The sequence below is a fragment of the Molothrus ater genome, chromosome 8 (genome assembly GCF_012460135.2).
Source record: "Molothrus ater isolate BHLD 08-10-18 breed brown headed cowbird chromosome 8, BPBGC_Mater_1.1, whole genome shotgun sequence".
NCBI classification, from domain to species: Eukaryota; Metazoa; Chordata; class Aves; order Passeriformes; family Icteridae; genus Molothrus; species Molothrus ater.
In genome coordinates this window covers 10,077,399-10,102,992 of record NC_050485.2, presented here as the reverse complement: position 1 = coordinate 10,102,992, position 25,594 = coordinate 10,077,399, and the positions used below count along the sequence as shown (strand labels likewise).

The following is a 25,594-nucleotide window of genomic DNA, read 5'->3' as shown; positions in this document are numbered from 1 at the left end:
TTGTGAGGTGGGCTGAAGTGAAAACTGAAGACACACAGGAATGGCAAGGGAGGTGTTGACAGGCATCAGGCTTTCATCTTTGTGTCTCTGGGCCACCATAAGAGCACTCAATAGCTACTGTCATCTGATGGATCAGTGCTGCCTGGAAACTATGTGAAGCACATCTGGCTTTTGGTTCCCAGCGGACAAGCATTTGCAGCACAAAGCCAGCTCCAGAGCCAGCTGGGGATGGCAGTTTGTATTCCTAGTACCAAACTCAGGAATGCAGAGGCATGAAAACTCCCCACTATGTGAGCTGGCTACTCAAAAACAGCACAGCAGCAAGGGAAAACATTCCTTGACATTTCCAGTATTGTCTACAAGACTAATTTCTGCCTTCAGGACAAACAACTCAACACCTTTTATAATGCTCTTAGGTGATACCTACATCTTCTCTGTAGAGCACAGGAGTCAGAGCACAAAGCAGAGTATTTGGCACTGAGGATCTGACCATCATAGCAAGGATGTCTCAGGGGATTTTACTTTGGACTAACCCTGTAGATTGGACATCCCTGAGCAGCAGTAGAGCAGTATGGGAACATTTCTTTGCTTTAGTTCCCTGCATAAGGAAACCTCCTCATGAGCTCTGGGGCTGCTCTACAAAGGCAAAAAAACCTCAGTAAGTAGGAATAGACAAATTAAAAGTATGCTCCAGACCCAAATCAAAATTTAATATGAATGTTTCCGTTACCAATTAAATCTCATAAAGTGATTCAAACTTAGAGAACAAGTCAGGAAAAATCCCCCAGTGTATCTGTCTGTAGAGATGCCCCCAGTCTCAAGCAGAACTAAATTTTCTTATCCTTTCCCCTCTCAGAAGCAGGAACCAACCAGCCATTTTCAGGCTGGAGCAAAGGGCAGAGCTCAGGAGTCAGTGGGGGTACTAAAACAGGGGCATATTAAACACATTTCACAGGATACAAATTTCCCGTGCTGTTAAAACACTGACTGGAACAAGTGGAAATCTGGAGCTTACTCTGATGGTAAAAATACTGTAAACACAGCAAAGTAACACACAGAATGCAACTTCTCAGGTTGCGATGTCTCGCGGGCTGTTTTTCTCCCAAAGGCGCGCTCCGCATCCCCCTCCACATCCCATCCGCGCCCGCGGCTCCGGCTGCCGCCGCCAGGTGGCGCGGTCGGTCCGGCGCGCCCCCGGCCGGTCGGGATTGTGCCGGGAGGGTCCCGGCGGGGCCGCGCCGAGCGGCGGGCGCTGCCACCCAGCCCCGGGCCCCGGGCCCGCCTTGGCCGCTCTGTTCCGAATTCGGGTCAAACCCCGGGGGAAGCGGAGCAGACGATGCGAGGCCTGTGCTCGGGAACGCGCTCCGCTCGCCCCGTCTCGCCGCGGGCGGCCCGCGCCGCCTGGCAGGCTAGGGCACGGCAGGGGCGGACCCGCTGCCCGCCGCACGGGCTAAGGCCGGCCATCCCCTCACGGCTCTCAGCTGGGCTGAGCAGCAGCTGCCCCGCAAGGAGCAGCCGGGGCACCCCCCGCTGGCGGGGAAGCCCTCGGGCTCCGTGTCCCGGCAGCGGCCGCGCCCCCGGCCGGTCAGAGCCGCTGGCACCGCCTGAGCCCCGGCGTCCTCCACAGCCCAGCCCCGCAGCTGCCTCACCCCGGCTGCTGCTGCAGGTCCAAACAGGGTAGCGGAGCACGGGTTACAATTAACAGAATTAAAAATAGGCTTTGAATAAACTGAACACCCGGAGAGGCTAGAAATTTGCTGTGCAGGTGGCACGTTAGGAGCGAAGTGAGTGGTATTATTCAAACAAAGGTAATCCAAGACACCGCAGCGCGGGAGCTTCGACTACCAGTAAGGCAAGTACCTTTAATCTTGTTTACAAACCAGCCCCGGTGCGGTCAGCACCTGCACCGAGCAGTGCGAGCCCCCAGAGCCAGCTCCGCCAGCAGCGACCCCCGGCAAGGCCAGCCCAGAGCTGGGCCCTCGTACTCAGGAACTCCAATATTTGTGAAATTCGAGTTTGCTTTCCAGCTGGCCTTACAGGCTGAGGATCTCTCGCTGAAAAAGATGCTATAAAAAAACAGGCCCATTTTATTTAAATACCAATCTGGCTTGTATTTAAATTTCTTACAGATCTATCTTTAAGATAATAGCCATGAAACACTGGACATGGGTTTCCTTCCTCTCAGCTGATGTTCACAAGTCGATCCTGGGAAAGGAGAGACTGTCCAGTCAGTTACACTGGAGAAAATGTGAAACAGACTATGAACAAAATGCTGTGCAGTTCAAAAACAAAACCTGGGAGAAACAAAATGAAAGAGTAAGAAGTTTGGGCGGGGGGTGTGTCTTTTTTTTTTTTAAATACTAACTCTTTGTAGTTTGGGCTATTTATGGATTATTTATAACTAGGATCGAATTTTCAGAGAGAAATTGGATTTTTAATATCAGCAGTCTTCCTCAGAAAATTTTTATTGAGGAAATATGCTTGTATGGCTGTGGAAGCCATTGTGATGATTGGAGTAAAAGACTACAGAAGGAGAAGACTGGGTTAAATTAATTCCTGCTAAATACCTACCAGAAGACTTGCTGTCTGTATAGGGAGCTGGAGACAGAATTGTACCAGGGTAAAAAGGATAGCATGGCTATTTATAGTGCTGCCTTCAACACACAGGAATTCAAAGGAAAACTCCAACTCAGCACACAGTCCTCTCATCATCTTCTTCTGTCAAGATTAAATGGGGCCTGAGATAATTTCCCCTACAAATCCTTTCTAGGAAGGATCTGTTCCTTTGTGTAACAAGGAACTACCATGGTACAAATCACTCCAGAGGCCAAATCCTCCTCACCCAGCCAAATGTCATCACTTTCCTTTTGGTAGTCGGAGGAAGAGGAGAAAAAGACCCTTAGAAGCCTCAGCACTTAAGCAGGAAAGACCAAAACATTTTGCCTGCTGTACATCCTTTCTCCCTGTACTGTCCCCTGCCCTGCTCACACCGGGTACTCTGAGGGACTTGCAAACAAAAGGACAAATGTAGCTCCAGCACAATCCCAGTGCCAGGCAGCAAAGAGAGGAACAGGAACACAGTACTGGCACACAGTCATGGTCATTCATGGTGTCACTTGAGAGGAGGCCCTTACCCTGTGTGCCCCTCTTGCCTCTGCAGAACCATCCATCTCTGGGGAGGAATGGGCTCCAGTAGGTGTGTGGGGCACCTATTTATCAGTAGAAATTAGCTCTAATATTGAGAGTACAAATGAAAGCACCTTTGGAAAGGGTGTTGGCAGAAACCTGACTGCCACTCTAAAAAAAAGATACATTCCTGGAGTTCCTTAGTTCCACTCCTCTTTTAGCATTATGGTGCCTTAGATCTTTCCTTCTCATCTTCCACCTTCCAGTTTCTTTTTAATAAGAGCTGCTTTTTCATTCTTCACAAAGCACGACAAACTCTCAATGCTCCTCTTTTGTAATTCTGTTACCAAGCTGTCTGCTAGGTGGGGAGCAGAAGGTGCAGGACTTGGTGCTGCCTTTGAGGTACAGGTAATTATTATGTGCATCTGTTATTGTGGTTGCTGCCTCAACAGGTGGAAAACATGCTGTTCTCTGATAGATTTGCAGCACTCCATGCTCCTGCCTTGTCTTTTCTCTAAAGCCAGTCGTGTGGTGTTCCTAAAATAATAAACACAGCCTCACTGCTGCCACAAAACCCCCTGGTAAATATATTTTTATGGGAATGAAGTATTAAAGGATTTGAACACTTACTCACTGAAAGCAAAATATGAGCAGTAAGGTTGGGTAAAGATTCAAAGGCTGGTTTGCTTCCTTTCCCTGGGGCACATCAAGGCTGTACTGTTTGCACTTCAGAGATGGATAGTGGGGAATTACTTAACCTGAAATGATGGAAACAATTCAGACTATAATAATACAGCATAAGAGTTTCTCATATTACATCTATTCCCCATACTGCTGGCTATACTCTGCCTTCAGATTCACGTGCACAACTCTCATTGGAATCTGGAGGAACTGTATTTGAAGCCAAAATGCATTTCATTGTCTTTCTGAAGTCTCTCTGCAGCTTAGTGGCTAATTTCTGAGCTCAAGAGCTGGGAACAAAGCTTGTCTAAACATTTCCCAGTGTCTGTCTCTGTGAGATTCCCATCTGTTGTGTTTTATTTTGAATTTCATCTTCCTACTTTCCTAAAAACACAAAGCAGAAACACATTTCCTCTGCCCTGGAGTGCAGGAGTCACCTAATTTCCCAGCAGGTTCTCTTAACAACATACAGTGGATCCAAGTTTGTCTAAAAATGCTACAAGCCCTTTGTGGAGAAGAAAGGGAGGAGACCAGAAATGTGGGCCAAGTTTCTGAGTGTTGTGAAAAGCCCCTGCCCCCCAAAGGGACTCCATTTCCTGTTTCCCCTCTCCCAAAAATGTCACCTGGGCTTGGGTTTTGTTAAAAGAAATATACATTGCTCAAGTCCAGGATCTAGGTCTTTGGTTTGTGCTTCCTGCTGACACTGCAGAGACTGCAAGAGCCATGAAAGCTTAGTCTGACTTTGGGGATTCACATTTGCAATAGCAGAACAAATTAAATGGAGAGCATGTTAAGTGAGTTGGGAGATTGTTGTTGACCAACAAATCTTCATTAAGTTCCCACACCAAGCTGTGCTGCACCTTTAATGAAACTGATCATTGTTTTTCCTTCCACGTTTCAACTATTTTGCCACCAGGTTTGAGAGAAATTCAGGCTTGCTTGAGGTTTAATTAGAGATAAAATACAATATGAATCCATCTTTCTCCATACATGCACCCAGTTTGGAGCAGTTGGTGCATCTTTCAAAAGGCCAAGTTTCATTCTGTTCCCCACCTGTACTTACTGCCTTGGTTTTTGCTAGTTCTTTTATTTACTGCCAATGACTCATGGAGACTTTGTTCACTGGTTTATGGTGACTTTCTGGATCACTGGTTTGCATCACCAGATGTTTCAGCTCAGGAGTTGCCAGCATGAACCCCAAGAGTTCATATGACTTGCACCTCCCAAAAGCTAAGCCTGTGCCCAGAATAACAGGCTTTCACAGGATTACAGCAAAGTCCTGTTCTGATGATTTTTGAGACTGAAGGGAGGCTACCACAGCTGGGCCTCTGAGAGCCTTCCCTGCAGACCATTAGAGAAATATGGCTCCATAGGTATAACTCAGATACCAAGTTACTCTGCTTTAAAAACACTCTGTCCAGTTTAGGCCAGAGAGGTTTAAGGGAAAAGTACAAAGTAAACATGAGGAAGTACTCAGCAGTACTGAGAATGACACAGCCTAAGCAGAGCAGGATCCTCTGCTCCAGACTGTCTTTGCCATGAGGGGAGAAACAATTACTGTCTCTTTTAAGTATAACATAAGAAACGAAATGTACATGCAAATATAGCATAAATGGGGAAGTTAGCCTTCAGTATTGTCCTTTGACAGATACCCGTTATGGTGGCCAAACTACTTGTTGGCCATGGAGCTTGGCCATGCCCCATACCACACTGTCCTCTGAGTCAGATAACACTCCAAAAATTTAGATGGCACTCAACCTTTTCCATACATAAAAGAATACATCAATCATTTGGATCTATGCAGTAGCACCTCAGCACACAAACTTAGGGGTTTCCAGCGCTTGGGCACTGCAGCCTCCCCTTCACAAAGGTTCCTGTTGTGTCCCAGCTTGCACTGAGAGTGCAACCACAACAGCTGCTTTTTAATAGGATTTTTTTTTTTGGTTTGTTTTTTTTTTTTTTTTTTTTTTTTGTTTTGTTTTTGTTTTTTTTTTTTTTTTTTGTATTAGAAATTACCTGTTTGCTATGCTATGGAAGAAAATATTTTCTGTTTTTGTAGTGGGTGATCTATGACATTTGGGGACATATTTTTAACTGCTAGTTTGTTTTAGAAAAATGGTAAGAGTTAACCTGGAGGACAAATTATCAGAAATACCTATAATCCCAAGAGCTAACACAATTGCTGGGAAATTCTAGACCTCAAATCAGCTCTGCTACAGAATATGATGAATTTCTATTTTTTTCCCCTCCACAGACTTAGTAGCAAGATTTTACAATAAGAAGAAAGCAATTTGCTTAGCTGACTTGGGATTTAATCTTCCCTTGCATCTCTTAGACTATACCCACATAAGCAAGCAAGTTTCAGCTGTGTTCAGTCTCACTCTGACCTCTGTACTAACTTGATGTACTGGTTTTAGTTCTCAAATAGTGCATTACGTTATAACTCAAAGGATCTGATTAGAACTAGCCGGTATTTTAATGATTTATGAGGGGCATCTGTGACTGCATGGGTAGCATATACATTGTGTCACTGCTGTAGGAGGAATTTGCATTGATCGTACCAGCATGCTCCAAGACAAGAGCGTGTCAAATTCCTATCAGCCTGAGTTCACAAACTTCATCTGACAGGTGGCCAAGCTTGCACTGGGACTGACCATAGTTCTCATGGTGGGAATAAAACAAACCAGCTGGATTGCTTCTAGCCATTGCATTATGAGCAGATTTCCATTCCTTTCTGCTGTTCTGTCTTGCAGTGCTTAAGAAGGTGTTTATCCTTCCCAGTTTTGTAGCCAGAAACCTGGGCCACAGAACTTGCAATCAGCTCTGTCTGTGGTTTATCCTTCTGCCAGAAGACACTGGTGTGAAATACAGGCTACTGGAACTAACTTTCCAGACCTCTCCACGTCTTGCCATGGCTATCAAATTGCTAGCAAGTCTCAGATCAGAGAGGCTGGGGTGTGAGAAAGGTAAAGAAACAATTAGACAGCACAGTTGCTTTAAAGCCATAATGTCCCTGCATTTAATAAGAGATTATACTACTTTTTTTTTTAAATAACTGTAATAAAAAGACTTTGCCAGCACAGAAAGAATGGTTTTAGGAGCACAGTGATAAAAGGGTTTCTTATCCTTGGTTTGATTTTATGTGTTCTGAATTCTCTTTTGAGTATTGAAGTCTATATCTGCCAAAGCATTCCTAAAATCCTTGTCCCCAAGAGCATGGAAGTCCAACCTTGATGGTTACTCACCTCCTGTTGTAAGCTGCCTTTTGCTCACTTGTAGTGAGTAAAGGCTTTTGACTCACGTTAAACCCAAGGGCAACTCTTCACTCGGGTCCAGCTATCGCTGCCAGTGCTTGGCAGCACTCTGCCCTTCAGCTGCCTCCAGCTCAGACCTGGGGAGAGATACAAAAAAAATCATCAAGTTTAACTTCACCATCTGCCCCTGTGCAGTGGGAACAGCCCTGTTCCTCACAGAATCACTGAAGTAACATGTATGAAAGGCATTCCAGTGCCCAAGAAACACCAGGGAATCTTGGCTGTCTGCCTCCTGCTGTTTCCCATCTTACTTCCTAGCAGGTTACTCAACCCTCCTGCTATGCCAGTGTAGGGGATAAGTGTCTGCTCACTCCTCTAAGTTGGGTAGCATAGAGCTGTCTTTGTAGAGCTGGTAGAGACCACAGGACAAGAACAAAGAGCAGTGAAACTTCTCATGCCCTCAAACAGAAGAGACACAAGGAAAAAAAAAAAAAAGGAAAAGCAGCAATATATTGTTTTTAAGATAGAAGAACATACCAGAGCTAGTCACAGGGGAGAAAGGCTTTGCATTGTGCCATCCTTTTCATTAGATCCTTGGGGCAGAAACCATTCATTTGTAATGGGATTCTTTGAATTCTGAAGCCTGATGTTTTCAGTTCTGGGCTGGAGGACACTGCTGTATTAGTTATTATTAACAGCAGCCTCATTCACCTTCAGATGTGGGCTGCTAAACTCTCTTGGGCCACAGGACCTAAGGGACTGCATTCCAACTGGGGTTTTGTGCAAGGCACAGTACAGGAAATCCTTGGCCTCTAAACCTTGCCAAAGCAGGAAAGAAACATGACTTCAAGTCATTTAGAAGGTGACCTGGGAAAATTAGATGAGGCTAGATTAAGAATATGCAACATGGAGTAAATCTGAAGAATGAAACCATAGCTGAGAGACTGGAAACAACACCCAAGTGACACTTTGTCTTCCTTTGAGTGAGCTGGATGCAGCAGACCCAGCAACCCACCTGGCTTTCTCACACTGTGCTCAGTTGGATGTTTGCTGTTCAAATCAACACCCCTTACATAGCAGACTGTATACAAAACAGTGTAGGACTTGGGCTCTGTGGTAGTTGCAATTTCAGCCCAAACAGCCATGGAGATGGAGCAGAGCTTGTGCTACAGCAGGAACAAGCTCTGTCTCCCACACAGTGACAGTGTGAGGCTGAAGAGCATCACAAAGGTGAGCCTCCAGGCCACCAGGTCTGTGTCAGAGAACAGATTCAGTGCATTTCAGGCCATCTGTGAATAAATCCAAGCTTGTATGTCTCCCCAGGGTCATGCTGTACTAACATCATCCAGTAACGAGAGCAACACAGGCTCCCTGCAAGTGCAGGCAGCAAATACTGGTAAAGCATTGCAACAAGTCATGAGAAAGCAGCTAGGATTTATGTTGTTCAGGAAGGGTGAAGACTTTGGAATACTTGTACCAAAAAACCAGTGTCAGCCAGACAACCCAGCTGGTTCTGACTGGCAGCTCCAAGAGAAAAAGTGGCACATGTTGCTCCTTATTTAGAGCAACCTGCATCAACTTGCCAGCCTGTCTTTCAGAAATGTTTCATCCTTCAACTTTTCAGTAAGCTTCTGAGGGTGCTTTTAGGAGGAAAAACAGAGTTTACCAATTCAGAGAATACCAGTTTTCACCCCCAACATGTTATTGCTGGAGGCAAGAGAGATAAAGTGATGTAACAATTCTTCAGCCCAGAAGAAGAGCCAGCCTTAACACAGAACAACTAAATTTTAGGTAAGCTTGTCTTCAAGTGTAAGCATAGTGATATCAAAAGTGTTTCATAGCATGTCTAAGAACTGTTTAGTGCTATAATGTTATAGATTGGGACTTCTGTTTTCTTAAGAAGTAGTGAGAAATGTCAGTATTGAATGGAGGAAGCAGTTAGAGACTCTCAGAACTGACAGTGAAGTCTGATGGCTGAAGTCCATTGCAGGAGAAGACACCAGCAAAAATATTTGAGTAGGAGCAGTAGCCTGGCTGGGAGCTATAGAGACTCTCCAATGTGGGCATGGTGCTGCAGTCATAAATAGCACGGAGATGTGGGAGATGCATTTTGGACCAGCTACTGTCTTTGGGTCATATGAAGTGTGTCTGCTGGTCTGCCAGATCAGGTTGGGTTAACGGGGGTAAGGATGCAGTTGGCAGCTGAGAGCAGAGGTACCCAAGGGCTCCAGAGGGCCTGGTTTTGCAGCTGAACTGTGCTCATAGCCAAAAGTCACATCTTTGCTGGGCCTAGGGCTGGAAGGGAGCCAACTTTGCTTTACTTGCTCTTGCTTGCCAATAGCCAAGTTCAGGTCCTTAGAGCTCTACAGTGCTCTTGCTCCAGCTGATGACTTCATGAACACCTAGTGCTGGGAGCAGCACAGCTCCCTGTACAGCCTTAAACTCTCTGTTTCCCTGAATATGCAATGACATCATTGCCACCTGAGGGCCCAAACTCTGGTCTTGGCAGGTAAAAGCCTTTTGGGTAACCTAACATTGGGGTTCTTGCTCTCAATGCATATTTATGTAATGATTGCTGGATGGCTCTAATTAAATGACTGTAAAGCACTACCTAAAATGCACAAGTAATAAATTCTTAATAGCTGATGCTATAACAAGCAGTTACACAAAAGAATATATCGTAACATGCAGATTGTTAACAGTGTCTGGGCCTGTTTAGTGCTCAGCTTTAAATAGTTACAATGCACACTATTAAAGAGCATGTAAAATTTGTAACTAGTAAATAAAAAGTCCAATTAAGAAACAAAATATACCCAAGCTTCAGTGGTGAAGAAGGCACAGAAGAGCTTGGGGTGGATAAACTACCTCTTACCTCTGCAATCCTTGTGGTGGTGCTACCTGTCAGCCATGGTTTCTGTAAAGCATACTACATGTACATTCCTCTGCCTGGCAGAGATTCTGTCCATGCCTCTGTCCTGACTCATAAACATGGTTAGGATCCCACTTACATTACAAATATGTGATCAGGTACAGCAACCCATGGTTTTGCATTTTGTGAGGAAAGGATGGGTCAGGGAAAATTAATTTTGCTGCTCATATTTTTCACTTCTCTTATCCACTCAAAGATTCTGTAAGGGCAATAACTCTACAGAGTTGGTTTCCCATGGCTAAAGAATAAAATAAACATACCTTCAAGACCCAGAAGAGTCAGCAAAATCAGCAGGTGGCCAGGTTTTGCACACTTGGTACAACATTGCTGCACATCAAAGGATGGCTGAGTCTGTCTAGCCACTGTCAGGAGCTGCACACATGGCTGGTAAATACAAATGTACTAACCAGCTGATGACAAGAGAATATTTTATACTACAGTCACAAAAAAAACCCTTCAAGGCCACCCTGCCTTGGGGCCTGCATGCTAATGTACATCCTGAAACAGTCAAGACTATTAGGTTTGAGAGCTACAGCCTGGCCCACAGACGTGCTATGAAAAAATTAGACATTTTTGAGGCTTCTGAGGCCTGGCAATCTGTAACATCAGTGGAAACAGTGGTAAATTCAACATATTTGAGAACCAGGATGGGTTGATTAAATTCTTCCTTACATTTGAGTTGTGCTTTGTATCAAAAATGTAGCTGCTGATTTCCCCGGATGGCACACAGGGAAAATTTTACTTTGACAGTAGGGAAGCATCATAATTCCTCTAAAGTTAGGACAAAAAATGTTCACTAATGCAGCACTGAGAGGAAAAAAAGTCAAATGTTTTTGCCTTCTGCTGCTCAAAGCTGTCCAGATTAAATTTCTTTCAGTAAAGAAAAATTTAGTCCGCTCCTCAACATAGGCCTTGTGTGAGCTGTGGAGAGCAAGTCCATCTAATGGATTTTGCCTCATCCCACCAAGTGGGTGCATTGCCCTAAATGCATAGCTGGGTTACACTTATGGGTCTAGAAGCCTCCACTAAATTTGGAAGTGCTGTTCAGATTACATCCTCCAGCTGCTGAAGAGATTTTGTTACAAACAGTTGGCTACTCAAATACCTTGTGCCTCCCTAGACACTGCCTCTGTCTCAGCTTTCAAGTCCAGCCAGCCCTACCTCAGTCATTGCAGTTTGATTCATACCATCTATATCTCATAGTGCTCCTAGCAATTGATAAATTATTACTCCAGTGAGACTATTGGGTTAAATGCTAAGGAAGAAAGAATGATGACAGTAATACTTGTCATTTGTGTGGCCATGTAGCAACACAAAACCTCTCTCAAACATAGGTTAGCTTGGAGGAGCCTTTCCAGGGGATAGGCTTTCTAAGAAATGTTTATGGCTTTTGAATACATGATAGGCATGAACTTGACATGACCTACTTGGGCCAAGCCCTGAGCTTCAGCCTGGTCTTTTACCACCACAAATCAGTGTATTCGAAGTAAAGCCAGACTCATATCTTCACTGGGATGGCAAGGTTATAGCACATAGCAGCTTGAGAAAACACAGGATGGAGGCTGCTTTGTTCTCAGGATTTAAAGACTTGGAAATATTTTTACTAATGTCATAAGAAAATGGCTAAGTTCTACCCATACAGAAAAGCCAGCATAGGCCTGGGATAATTAAGATATTTGACACTTGATTGAAATGAGCACATTAACATTTTTCTAGTATACACAGATCCCTTCTTTGTCTTGGCATTGGAAAATGCAAGTTAAAGCAGAGGTCGTAAAGGCTTTCAACTAGATATCCTAGACACAAGTGTTGCTTTTTCCTCCTGGCTTACCACAGCATCATGCTGCAGGATTTTCTGCTGCTTCATCTCAGCCTTCATACCATCCTCTCAACTTGATACTGTATCAAGGTAATGTTAAATTGTCAAATGTACTGACTTTTCATTTTGTTGTTTAATTAAATATTGTGGAATTGGAGAAATTGGATAAAAGGTGGCATATGTTTCCAAGGACTCAGACACCTGTAAAGGAACCTAAAGTCTCTAAAGGCCCTCTCCCCAGCATGGCACTGAATAGCACCAATTCTGTTACAGATAAAGCTGCAGTCATTGAATTAACTGAAACCCAACCAAAGGTGTATGCAGTCTGTAGGGGCATTTTCTACTAGGCAGACAGGAATCCCAGTCATGAAGGAGATGTTATCTGGGACCTCTCACAGGACTACTTTCCTTTCTTCCTGGGATAGTTGATATATAAGGAACCATTGACCTGGTTGCTCTCATCACCCAACTGCAGCAAAGTCACTAACACACATCAGTCCAGGGAGGTGGCTGCAGGGAGGCAGGGATGGTGGCACAAACAGCCTGTGTCATACTCTGGGGTCACCCTGCATCATCAGAATGACCTGCTTGCAATAGACCTCTGATTGCAATCCTCCTGCTAGTTGTAATTAAGGAATTCTATTGCATAGTACAGATACGATTACAGTTGCAGTACCTGTTAATTCAAAATTAATATAAACATAATGGCAAAATTTCTCCTATGTAATTGAATAATTACCATAATACATCTCCAGTAGAGTAAAGATCAGGAATGTTTCATGTCATCATCATCCAGAAACCAGCATTTTAAAACTGTATTGCCTGTTCATACAACACACATCTTAGAAACAGATCCACTACAAAAAGTCAGTATAGAAGAAGTGAGCTGAGAATCATTAAAAACATATTTTTTAATTAACAGCCATCACATTATTACAAATAACCTTTTTCCTTTCACACTAATTTTTTTCAATCTATCCATGTTCATTATAAAGAATTACACATTACATAGCATTGTTTTCCTTAAACATGTGCATTTCAGTAATGACACTTGCATGTATAAATTTAGTGAGTTAAGATGTTAGACTGCTGCCAGAACTGAGTAGTCATTTATTCAGAAAAAAAATCATGTTTTTCTGTCTGTAAATTTTCTGTGTAAAGCTATTCTTTTTTCAGTGCATTCAATATTCACCATATTAGTTGAATAGTCCTACTGAGGCCTCTCTGATTTTGAATAATTCACAGCCTGTTAGTTACAGTTATTTCACATTTGAAATTTGAACTCTAGTCCTTCCTCTTTATTGGATGTAGACTTTACACAAACAGATGCTATTCTCCAGTAAAAAAAAATGTGACCAGAATGAAAATGAAATAAGTTATAAGTTATGAAATAAGTTATGCTTCCTTTTAGAAACAAAACAAAACAAAACAAAACAGTCTTGGAAGGAGCCCTTTTCCTTAGGTGCACTATATGTCACAGTTATCTGCCCAGCTCCTGTGAGGCTTAGGAAAGCAAGGCTGACAGCAGCCTTCAGTCCTCTGAGGTAATAGGAAAATTAAAGTATTTATACAGTGGAGAGGGCAAGAGAGAAGGATAACAGGCAGTACTGAATAAGAAAAAAACAAAACAGTTTAAAGCAACTTTACAGGGAGTGAGAAGTGCCCTAGAGTGGCCATTAGACACACTGCAAGGAATTAGGTACATCAAAAAAGGGGAACATTTGCTGCAGATATTATGAGGTGGGACGGATTGGAGAAGGTTGTTATTCTTGAAAATACTTAATGAACTGGCAGATGGCCCTGTGGCAAGGACACAGGAAATCCAAGTCCCATTTCTGCTGCAGATCTCCTGAGTGGGATCAGAGAAGTGTCCAAGATCACCAGCAGGAGCCAGGCAGAGCTGGCACAGGGGACACTGGGGCGCCCAGTGTCAATGCAGCGATCAAAATCAATGGCAAATACCTGTTCCAGTAGGGAATTCCTCCATGCCCCCTCTTGCATAAAGCCATCCAAAATGGGCAAGAACATCTGCTTTCGTTTTCCCAGTAAAAGCTGACACTGGAGGAGATATGCACATTTGGGAGGGGAGCACATTCCACAGCGGAGCTCTTTGTAAAATGCTCTTGTAACAATGCAAGACCATTCTGGGAACATCATTTGGTGAAAGCTTACAGTATCCAAGAGGCCAGAGCTGCCATGGAGGTGGCCGGAGAAGGTGTATTGAAATGACAGAGGGCTCCTCTTGGCAAGTGGGTGGCAAGGCAGATCACCCCATGTGCATGGCAGAAGGGTGACTTGTAGGGACCATTCCGTGGCCTGACACTTCCCTCCTTCTTTTCTATGGATATTTCAGGGAATTAGTTGCTTCATTTGCCCTTCAGCAAGGCACATATTAATATGAAGGTGCAATGAGCTCCCACGGCAGGCTAGCCTTCAGACCCTCTTGCTCAGTCTTTGTGCATGCAAAATAAAATTACACCAGAATGTGAACTTAGGGCTAGAGAAAATACCTGGGTAGGAAAGTAGGAGAAAATTTCACCACATTTGGTGTTTGAAGAGAAATGGTCAATGGAGGTGCTTGAACTTAAATACAACCTATTTGTTAACAATAAATATGTTCAGCAGAAAGATGCAAGATTTCAGGTTTGCTGTCCTGGACTGTTTTACCCCAAACCACCCCTCAAATCATTTATGTACAAGACATGCTTCAGGCAGTGCCAGAGCAAGACTTTGACTCACTGACTACAACTTTACCCATGTCCTAGACAGGTGCTTCTGTTCTAAGGCTCATGAGTTGACAGACTTCCTACTATTACTTCCCTGTAATGCAGATATTTGGGTCATTTTTAGCACATGCAAGAAAAGAAGTATAATACTTTCTTAGAACAGAACCCTGGGAAAAATGTAATTTCTATTACCCTTTAAAAAAGTCCTCCCAACAGTTCATATCTACAGCTAACACTGCAGAGGAACCACTATTTCAAAAGAAATGTACCATCTGGAAACAGAGTAATTCCAAAGATAAAGCGATGCCTAAAAAAAAGTGTTTCTCCTTGTAACTGAAGTACTTGCTTCAAGATTAGAAATTGGATAGTTCTTGGAGGGAGCAGAGAGGAGAGAAATGCAAATTAAAATAACTTACTAAAAAAATTAGTCAATGCTCATATAAATGCTCAGCTGGAATCACTGGAATCAACATTTCTCATGAGGACAACCAGTATGGCCGGTAAACACTATTGGAAAGAACCAAATTACTCCTTACAGAGTTTTCCCCATTGAAGTTGAAAATTAATAGCTAACCAGTGAATAAGATTTTGCATGACCAATTCTACTGAGTCCAGATCAGTTTGTTGAGCAAATCAGAAGACAAATCAGATTAAGTATATATATATAAGAAAGCCTTAGTTACCTGGTTAAAGGAAAACCTCAGCATACCAGGTTGATTCTTTGTTTCTACACCCTTTGAGTCGATATATTTAAACAAAACATTTTCCATAGCATTACCTCTTTCCATGTGAAAGCAGAAGCCTTGTGCTGGCACATGAAGGGCTGGGCTTTTTCTCTGTGCTAATAATAGCATTTAGAATTCCAGACAGTAGTAGGAACTTCCCCATTTCCTATGAAAAAAATTAATCTTTAAAAATATAATGAAGTTTTAATCAACTTTTCGACAAGGTAAGAGGAAGACAGGAACCTGTCAGAAATATCTCTGGCTGGTGGTGAATATCTTCTCTCACCTTTCAGGATGGCCTGGGACTCCTTGTGCAGCCAGGACTTACGACGACCTAGGATAAGAAGTGCCTCAAGTGGGATGCCCGACAGTGGGAGCAGCACTGGGACACCATCCCTGGAGGAGCTGCGGCGCCTGCTCTGCACACGCACACACCCCACAGGGCACGTGGATGAAGTCTGGCCAAACCTTTATGTGGGAGACCTGTAAGAGACAGGAAGGGCTGAAGGTTATTGCAACTCTTCCCCCAAATCTTCCACTCTTTATTTAAAAACAGAGAGCTAGGCAGTAATCTGGGACCTCTCACAACAGATCTAAGTGTTGAACAAGATTGAACTGTGCATAGGATGCTGTAGGATAGAGAAAATGCATCCTAGCTGACTAAATATCTCCCTGCCTCCTGGTTTCTCCTCCTGCATTAGTGCAGGAGTGACACACTGCAACAGCCCACTGGAGCTGTGGCATTGGTACTTCAGGCAGTCATGCCAAAGCTGGGTAAAACAGGATCGAGGTCATTTTCTCCTCACTTTGCCAGATGGCATCAGTCCTCTGAACTGATGGATACTCAGAGACTTCTGACTTGGTGAGAAAGTCTTTGAAATCAGAAAACCCTTAGCTTGTGCAGAAATATCTCCACCACCACCTTTCATCAGTTGAGAACCATCTAAACATATGTTTGGGAAAAAACTGAGGGAAATCTAAGAGTTAGTTTCTTAACAAGTCATTTCTGTCCTAAAGCATTCTGATGAACACTTTGAACCTGATCAACCTGTCAATAAAATAGCCACTACCACTTCCTGCAGTTGTAACAAACTGCCCATCAGCAGCACGTTCTTCCCTGCATTGCAATGCAGCAGGCAAATGTAATTCCCCATCTTCCCTCCAGGTACGTTGCTCGTGACAAGGCGCAGCTGAGCCGCCTGGGCATCTCCCATGTTGTGAACGCCGCTGCTGGGAGGTACCGCATCAACACGGGGCCCAAGTTCTACAATGACCTGCCTGTGCATTACTACGGAGTAGAAGCAGAGGACAACCCCAACTTTGATCTCAGCATTCACTTCTATCCAGTTGCTCACTACATCAGAGAAGCACTGAATTCTCCAAGAGGTAAATAAGCTATCTGTGCATGTTGCATATTTTCTGCATAGTAGACAAGCAGGGAAAGTTATTCAATATTACTTAACATAGACCAACCCACCTGCGTGTAGGTAAGAATGGAGATACCCAAACAAAGTAGCGTCCTACCTGCCTCCTCAACTCCTACTGGTAGTTCTTCTGTTTCCCTGAAACAGGGAAGCATGCACTAAACAGGCTTTTAAAGGGGTGTTATTCATCAGCAAAAGACAAAATAGCAAGTATCCTTCATTACCTACAGGGACACTCTGACCTGGGAAGAGGCACATTATTTGATCTTTTCAAATTAGTGATGGGATTTAAAATAAAAGACAAGCACAACTGTCATATTTGAGTAAGATTTAACTATAATGCTACAATCTGTGCAAGTCCTACAAACAGAATAGGGAAGATCTTGCTAGAAAGCAATTCTGTAGAAGGGAGATCAAGCAACATTACCAGTCTGGAATAACGTTATGCTGTTGCTAGAAAAAGTATAACTTTTAAATAGGAAGAAAGCCCACTATATCCTCAGATTCACTGAATATGTGAATAGGAGCCAATAGGAGATCATTGCTACTAAGGGCAAGCTTTCACAAAAGCAAGTTATCACTGTGCCACAAAACTGTACAGATACTACTCAAAAGCAAGTGATTTAATAAGAGAACAGTTGTACACTCACTAAAACGTTTTGCTTGCATCATGGTGAGCTTTAATTGCAATCAGGTTCCCAAAGTACTAACTTCCCAGCTTAATTGTATGCATTGGTAGATCTGATCCACACCCTACTAGCCAGGAAGTGGAGGCACAGTAACTGCAAACAGTGTACCTTCATGCTAGGTACCTGTGCATTTCCTGCTCTTTGGAGGGCTTGTTCTGTTCTGTTAGAAAATATTTGCCCTTGTGCAACTTAGGGCTGCATTTGGGGAATTTGGATTTTCACCCATTTTTATTATAGCATACACTATTTGCAATTGAAGTCATTATTGGCAGTGCTCCAGAGAAAGGTAAGATCCAAAATCTATTCATATGTGTGTAAAAGCAAAGTTCCAAATCAATTGACAAAAGACAGAAAACAGCAGATGAATTGTAGAAGCCACAATAGCAAACAAAACTAGTGCTTTGCAAAATGCATGCCGAAATACTAAGTTATGAATGCAGAACAAGTTACAGCTCAAGACATATTTATCCCTGCTCCCATGCATTTAGTATTGCTTTACTGAACTCCATATGGAAGTAGAGTTCTGGGAATGGAGACAAGGTGAAATTTAATCATACGCTGTCCAGCTGTTGCTGACATTCATCATTTTGAGGAAAGAGCAACAGTTTAGAAAATATATAAACAAGATGTTCTGGAAGCATAATTTCCTGAGGTACAGAAATTTAGCAGCTAAATACCCATGACCTGTGCAGGGATGAGACAGGGAGGGGATTGTTATTCACATCATTTAGAAGAAGGAAAAAAGTGATGTTGATTATAAGCAGTGAAATTGAACAACAAAACAAAATATACCAGGTGACAAGAGGCCTGTCCATATTAAATACAGGATGTAACAAGGTACTACTGCTTGGTTGAGAAGCCATTTAAAACTGCTGCTTAACTGTTACAAGCAAATTCAACATCAATTTTTTTCTTTAACATAAACATATTATCCTTTTTACCTAAGAGGACAAGTCAAGGTTAAGACTGTATGAGGCACAAATGTATTTAAAACTAAGAATCAAGTACTCATTAGAATTAGATAAGAACTGTTATTTCCATCATGCTAGAAAAAGAAATCTGATGCTTTACACCACAAGTCCAGAAAACAGCATAGACAGATTTATTCCAGACTCCTACCTTAGCTGAACAGAATATTATCTTCGATGATGTAAGGAGTTCATTTTTAAGGCAGTTTCTTAAAACTGAGGTGTCAGAGTGTGAGCAAAAAGAAGCAGAGACTTGCTCCTACTTGGGAGCTGTTCCTGTCACAGTGGTCAATGGCTGAATTACACCCTGACTTCCTTCATAGTCTTTGTTGCAGAAATTAGACAATATGTGCACTACTATTGCAGCCATGCCACATCAGCATTATTTTATGATCCCTACGTCCTTGACTGCCTTTCCTTCAGCTTAGCCTGGCAGTTTCTTTGCCATGTAAGAGAGCTGTTTGGGAAGGCTCAGACAAGAGCAAACAAGATGCACAATCTGTCCCCTTTCCTACAAGGAAGAACATGGAGTTGAGAAAGTACTAGCCGTCTCCCTCATGGTCAAGCTCAAAGGACAACACCTTGAATATCAATCTTGACCCTTTGAATGGCCACCTGTGCAATTTGCATTTCTCTGGAGTGCAGCTAAACCTTAACTAAATCAACAGGGCTTTGTGAAGTCTAACAGAAGGAGGAGGGAAAGAGAACTTGATGAAAGGATGTCATGAAAACTATTAAACTAAGACTGTGCTGAGAGAAAGATTCCCAAGTAGAGAGCTTTGCCTTTTATTGACCTCTGAACATGTTTAAAAAAAGCAGGTTAAAACCACCCATTAAAATCTTGAAATGGCTGACTCTCAAAGTCATTTCCCTTCCTCCACTTCAGTAGAGCAAATGAAAAGCTAGGCTCTATCTCCTGTCACCTTCTTATTGGTAGGAATTATGAAAGCTGCTTAACTTTGGAGAAAAGGGTCTTCTTGCTTGACTCCACTGTAGGTGCATTACATACATCAGTCTGACCTCCCACTCTGCAGCAGATGACAGCTCTTACCTGCTCTGCCTTGCCACTATTTAAAGCTCTCCGTAGGCTTCTTGCTATTTTCAGCTGTGACAACACAGATACTGGATTAATCAGGAAATAGGCAGTGGATTCTGCACCTGGCTAAAATCTAACAGGAGATGAGAAAATAGTAGAACAAGCCCCTAGGGCCCATTACCCCAGCTGAGCTCTCCTGCTGAGCAGAATGCTTCAGCTGGATCCAGTGGAGTGAGGGCAGCTGGGACATTCACTATGGGTGACAGATCTGGAGCCTCATCTTAAGCCAAATTGAATCCATCCTGCAAGAAAGCAAGGGCTAGTTTAGGACATTTAGCTCATTTAATGATGATTAGCAAAAGGACAATAAGTTATTATGTGTTTTAATGACTGATCTTGTTCAACAACATTGAATTTCCTAACTTGAATTGGACCAACAAAGTTGAATGTGCAAACTTTATCCCTAGTGCAAACCCTTTGATGTTAGTAGAGTTGGATAGAATATCCATAATCCGCTGTTAAAAACCAAGTATTATTGTTCTGCACAAATCCCAGACAGATGACAGTTATTGTCTGCCTCTGCAAAAAAGTAGCTTGAGATGTGTGGTGCAAAATTTCAAATAAGGATTGCAAGATTTAATAATGCCAGAAGCTAAGTGCCCCTACTTCTCCTCAGTTAATCCCATTATTCCTAAGGGATCCTGTTTCATGCTCAGAGAGGAGGTTGCAACATGGTCCCCTAATGTGAGGCCAGTCCAGCTTCTTTTTGCACTGTATGTTAAATCAGATGGGGGTGGGGAAGACAGAGCTGGAAGCTGACAGCTCATGGCACGGATTCTGTGGTGCGGGAGATGTGGTTATAACCTCTTCGCCTACCACACGGCAGGGAGCTCTGTGAGCGCTGCTCCCCGTGGCTGAGCTCCAGCAGCCACCCAGCAATCCCAGCCTGAGTGCTGGGACCTCTCAGCTGCATCCTGCATGGGGCCGGTGGAACGGCTGGAATCGCCCACCACAGCCAGCCCACGGTGCAACAGCTGGAATCGCCCACCGCAGCCAGCCCACAGTGGAACGGCTGGAATCGCGCACCGCAGCCAGCCCACGGTGGAGCTGGAATCACCCAACGCAGCCAGCCCACAGTGGAACGGCTGGAATCGTGCACCGCAGCCAGCCCACGGTGGAGCTGGAATCGCCCACCGCAGCCAGCCCACGGTGGAGCTGGAATCGCGCACCACAGCCAGCTCATGGCGGAGCTGGAATCGCCCACCGCAGCCAGCTCATGGCGGAGCTGGAATCGCCCACCGCAGCCAGCCCACGGTGGAACGGCTGGAATCGCCCACCGCAGCCAGCTCATGGCGGAGCTGGAATCGCCCACTGAAGCCAGCCCATGGTGGAACAGCTGGAATCGCCCACCGCAGCCAGCTCATGGCGGAGCTGGAATCGCCCACCGCAGCCAGCCCACGGTGGAGCGGCTGGAATCGCCCACCGCAGCCAGCCCACAGTGGAACGGCTGGAATCGCCCACCGCAGCCAGCCCACGGTGGAACGGCTGGAATCGCCCACCGCAGCCAGCTCATGGCGGAGCTGGAATCGCCCACCGCAGCCAGCCCACAGTGGAACAGCTGGAATCACCCACCGCAGCCAGCCCACAGTGGAACGGCTGGAATCACCCACCACAGCCAGCCCACAGAGCAGACTGCCTCAGGCGCTGGTCACATGCAGGATGCCACCAGGGGTTCAAAGTGTCACTTCACCCATTTGCAGCCGCTGCTAAGAGACGAGGGTCTGACCCTGTAAACAGAACCAAATAGTAACACAGCTTTTGTTTCCTTGCTCAAGTTTAACATTCAATTTGTTTGCTAAAAATAATCAGACAGTAAATTCAAATCTGCTTTCATTAGAGCAATTTTACATTAATTAAATCATTTCACATGACTGATTTATCTGCAACAAACAAGTCATTTTATTGTCAGTGTACCAGCATTTATCATAGCCCTTGTTTCACTATGCACAGAGGTTAACAATGTTGGAATACATATTGCACTTGTAAAAGAGATAATATACCTACATCCTCATGGGAACAAATGATTAGAGAACCATGGAGATTAGGACCAAGGTCAGTACTTGGGGCTTGTCCAGGTTTTTGCTGAGACACCTTCTAAAGCTCTTTGCTGGTAGAAGAGAACTCTTCTTAAGTGCAGATAAGCCAGAGAAACAAGGAAGAAAATTCAGTGTATTCTTTTTGGACACAGTCTTCTCTCAGACACGGACACAAAACAATAGAGAGCCAGCCTGTACAAGCAGGAGCCTGGCATTTGTTCTGCTTTCTGTGCCTCCAACAAAAAACAACAGGCAATATTTAACAGCAGCATTTATACCTGTGCTCAGTTTGGTCTTCAGTTCAAGACTGCTAGTGGGCAGAGCATTTTCAAAGGCAGAAGTCTTCATACAGGTTGGGGAGGAAAGACTCAAACAATTTTACAAAATTTAGATTCAGAACATCAAGTCTCCTGTCCCCCATCCAGTTTATGCACAAATTTAGATTTAATTTCAAAATATATAGTGATGCAAAATCAAATCTAACATCAAGGCCAGTTGTTTCTGGTTTCTTTTTTTCTTTTTTTTTTTTTCCCTTATGATGCAGTTCAAACCATAAATTCTTTTCCTTTTAGTTTGAGAGTGCTGGTAGCTTAGAAGTTTTCAGACAAAGACAAAAAAAACAAAAACAAAAACACCCAACCAAATGAAAAAGAGTGGTTCTGATTCCAAGAAAAATTTTCAGAACATTTTGTTTCTTGGCTTCCGTTATTTGGGGTGTGCATTTTGGGTGAATGTCTGGATTTCCCATTCCTGCCAACACACTGCATTTAGGCCTCCTGCAAACTACTGGGGTAAAGATTTTTCAAAAATCTTGTGGCCTTACCCTTTTTGCAGTATTCTTCAAAGTGAAATTGTGCTCCTGATTCCTTTATGCTCCTCTGAAAATCTCAGACCAGGGTTATTTGGATCCCAAGTGCCTCCTCTGGGGAAGATAATGCAGCATACATACCCTACAAGGTTGGTGGAAAGGCTAATGGAAGTGCAGCACATTGAATAAGAAGTCTGATGGAAATTCAGACTAGCATTATCTTTTAGCAGGGGTGCAAAACATTTCTCCATATGCCCATAGAAAGCAGGACTTTACTTCCAAGAATTTACATGAAGTTAATGGAATTGACAGATAGATGCAATTTAACTTCAATAAGGGCATCAATATCTCAGTAAATTCTATTAAACTGTATCTGGATGAGAAAACAGAAATAGAAATTCTGCAAAACTGGCCTTACATTGGAAAACCTCTTCCTTCCCCCAAAGGTTTTGATGCCTGGTCCAAGTCTGCTGTCACCAGAGCTGTTTTTGCCACTTCCTTGGAGACTATATTTGTCCCTTTATTTCTACTGAAGACATGTCTATCTTTAGAGCTGTGCTCAGATTTCTCATGCCAGGATAATGAGAGGTGGCTGTGTCACATACATTGTGGAATTCAACACTTCTCTCAACCTGCTGGCCAGAGCAGCTTTTCACAACACATGCTCACCCTCTCTGAGCATGTGGCTGTGCCATCATCATTAGTCAGAACTAGAATGGTTGCTAAATAAATACTCTGTCATAAACAAAATGGGATTTAAGATGAAAAGCTGTGCACAAAGTACCCAGAATTAACACCTAGGGTGATGGGGGCAATCAGTCTGAGAGTTTTGTCTGGTTCTAGGCTCATCATCCAACAAGGATATTTTTGTCTTGCTCCCTAGTAATAGAGAGATTAAGATGCTGTAAGCACAAACAAAACAAGGAACTCACCCTGAAAAGCTGTCTGTTCTTTCTACCTCTCCTTACATTTTGCAGAGAAGCAGCATCTGAGATAGTCTATTCCATATCCAGAGGAAAAAAGTAACCTGGGATTGTCGTCGCTGATTTTTCATCTTTTCTGGATGTAAACTATACTGCCACTAAATTGCATTTTGTACAGCTATACAATGAACCAACAAGAGACCACATATGGGACAGTCTAAAAAAATAAAATTTAAATAAAGTAGGAAATACTTTGTTTCAAACTTGTGAAGATTTCCAGTGAAGAACTGTTCGGAAATTTCCATGCTAAAAAGACATTTCCTTCAGCTGCTTTAATGGGAGGTTGTCCATTTGGTAGTCAGAAGTTCATATCTGCTTCTAATCACTTGTTACTCTACTAATGCTGAGTTGCTGGGCCACAGTCTGTGAGAGAAAAATGGATCTGATTGCAGCAAAGAACAAGAGAGCTTGAAAATGTTCAGGCATGGTTATAATTGAGTAGAACAGTTATACAGCAATTGAGTTTCACTCTCAATTAAAATTTTCTCATTTATCTTACCATGTTTGTGAAAGTTGAAGCATTTTACAATATTTACAGGATGCAAATTTTCAGGTTTGGAATGATCTCTTTGTTTATATCTAGAGGGAAAGGACCAAAACCCAAATTCTTCCATCTGAGAGCAAAATTTTCTTTTAATTTAAAAACTTTCTTTAATTTCAAATAAGACCATTTAAAAAAATATTAATCACCTTCCAATGGATCAGTCACAGATTAGAAACCTAGGAGCCAGTTGCAATACAGAATTGAGCTTCTTAGGCTGCTTCCATTCATGATCACAGCAGGAAAACCAAAAGCAGAACAGAGGGAAGGAGGGAGTTACCCTCCTGGATCCCTGGACGGTGTTCTCTGAGGCTCACTTATGGCAACAGGGGAAGGACTCATCATGTTACTCTTAATCAACTCCTAATGAAAATGCACACTTTGCACTGAAATCTCTGGAAAACTAAAAACATTTCATAAACTGTCTTCCTATGGTCACTTAATAAGCAGGGGAAAATAGAGGCATTAGGGAAGGACAGTGATTAGTATGGGGTAGGCTATAGAAATAAAAATGCATTAGTGAGCTGGTGCAAATGCCCTATACAAACAGCTGTTCTTGATGATAATGCCTATTTTCTTCACACACTTGCAAAAAAGCCTGAGCAGCAGTCAGCACCCTCAGAAAGCATTTCTGCCCTAAGCAAGAAGAAAGAAGAATTTGTGGAAAACCAGGAGTGTTGCTGTAACAGCAGTGAGCAATCCTGAGCATTGCACTTCTGAAATCCCAAGTTTCCAAGCCCTCTAGCAGTAAGTGACCTGCCAAGTCTGCTTCCCACAGCATGGCCATCAAGTGTGAACTCTTGAAACTTTGCCAGCAAGTACATCATTCCCAAAACCACACATGAGCAAGCAGGGAGACAACGGATGGCAGGCTGGGCAGGAGGGATAAGGGTGTGCTGTCAGGCTGACAGCTAAGCTCAAACAAGCAACTATGGATCCTGGAACAGAATTAGGAATTGTCTGTCCCCAGCCAGTAAAAACCCCATGTTCCCCAACCAGGGGAACTGCGCCAGGGCTGCTCTGCAGGGCTGTACACACCTGTGTGCCCATCTCTAATACCAGCTTCCATCTCTGCTCCAGCACAATAACCTCCACCATGAGGCCTGCTGGCATAATTGCAAATCTCTCTCCTTTTTCTAGGCAAAGTACTGGTTCACTGTGCAATGGGAATCAGTCGGTCTGCAACTCTTGTCCTGGCTTTCCTAATGATCTGTGAAGGTCTGTCCCTCACCGCCGCCATTCAGACTGTGCGCTCCCACAGAGGCATCTGCCCCAACTCCGGCTTCCTCCAGCAGCTTCGGGACTTGGACCTCCAGTTAGGAAGGGGCACGGGCAGAGGAGCAGAGGCCTGCTAGTGCCAAGAAGAAGCTTTGTCTCCTGGCACCAGCCCAAGAGATGCTGCCCTCTCTGAAGAGTGCAAGGATGCTGTCAGGACAGCTCTGTAGCTGCGTGGAGAAACTCTGGGCAAAGGCCGAGTGTGAGCAAGCTCTTAGGAACTGTCAGGCATGTATTTTTTGCATAAGCACACTAATTGGAAAGAAAATGAAATAAAGAAGAATTCAAGCTGGCAGTTTTACTCACCTGGGCCTGTTTATTTAACTACCTGTTGGGCAGGGCACAGGGAGCAGCTGGGTTTTCATGCAGAATTAAAAGTCAGCACAGTCAACTTGAAAAAATACTTTTTACTTGCTTGTAATTGCATTTATTTGGCAAGAGGGAAAATGACTAAACTAGTAAAATAAAAGGAAAGCATAAGGCTTTTAAGCAAATCTTTAACATTTCACATCCA

The 25,594-nt window shown here is 43.5% G+C and overlaps 1 protein-coding gene across 1 annotated transcript; it reads left to right on the top strand.

Moving 5' to 3' along the window:
* Positions 1-1,624: 1,624 nt before the first annotated feature.
* Positions 1,625-25,363, top strand: LOC118688592 (dual specificity protein phosphatase 13-like). The gene is made up of 4 exons (XM_036386252.2): positions 1,625-1,852; positions 15,554-15,745; positions 16,426-16,646; positions 24,946-25,363. Exons 2-4 carry the CDS (start codon positions 15,555-15,557, stop codon positions 25,158-25,160), a joined length of 627 nt encoding a protein of 208 aa, XP_036242145.1. The 5' UTR covers positions 1,625-1,852; position 15,554; the 3' UTR covers positions 25,161-25,363.
* Positions 25,364-25,594: the final 231 nt, after the last annotated feature.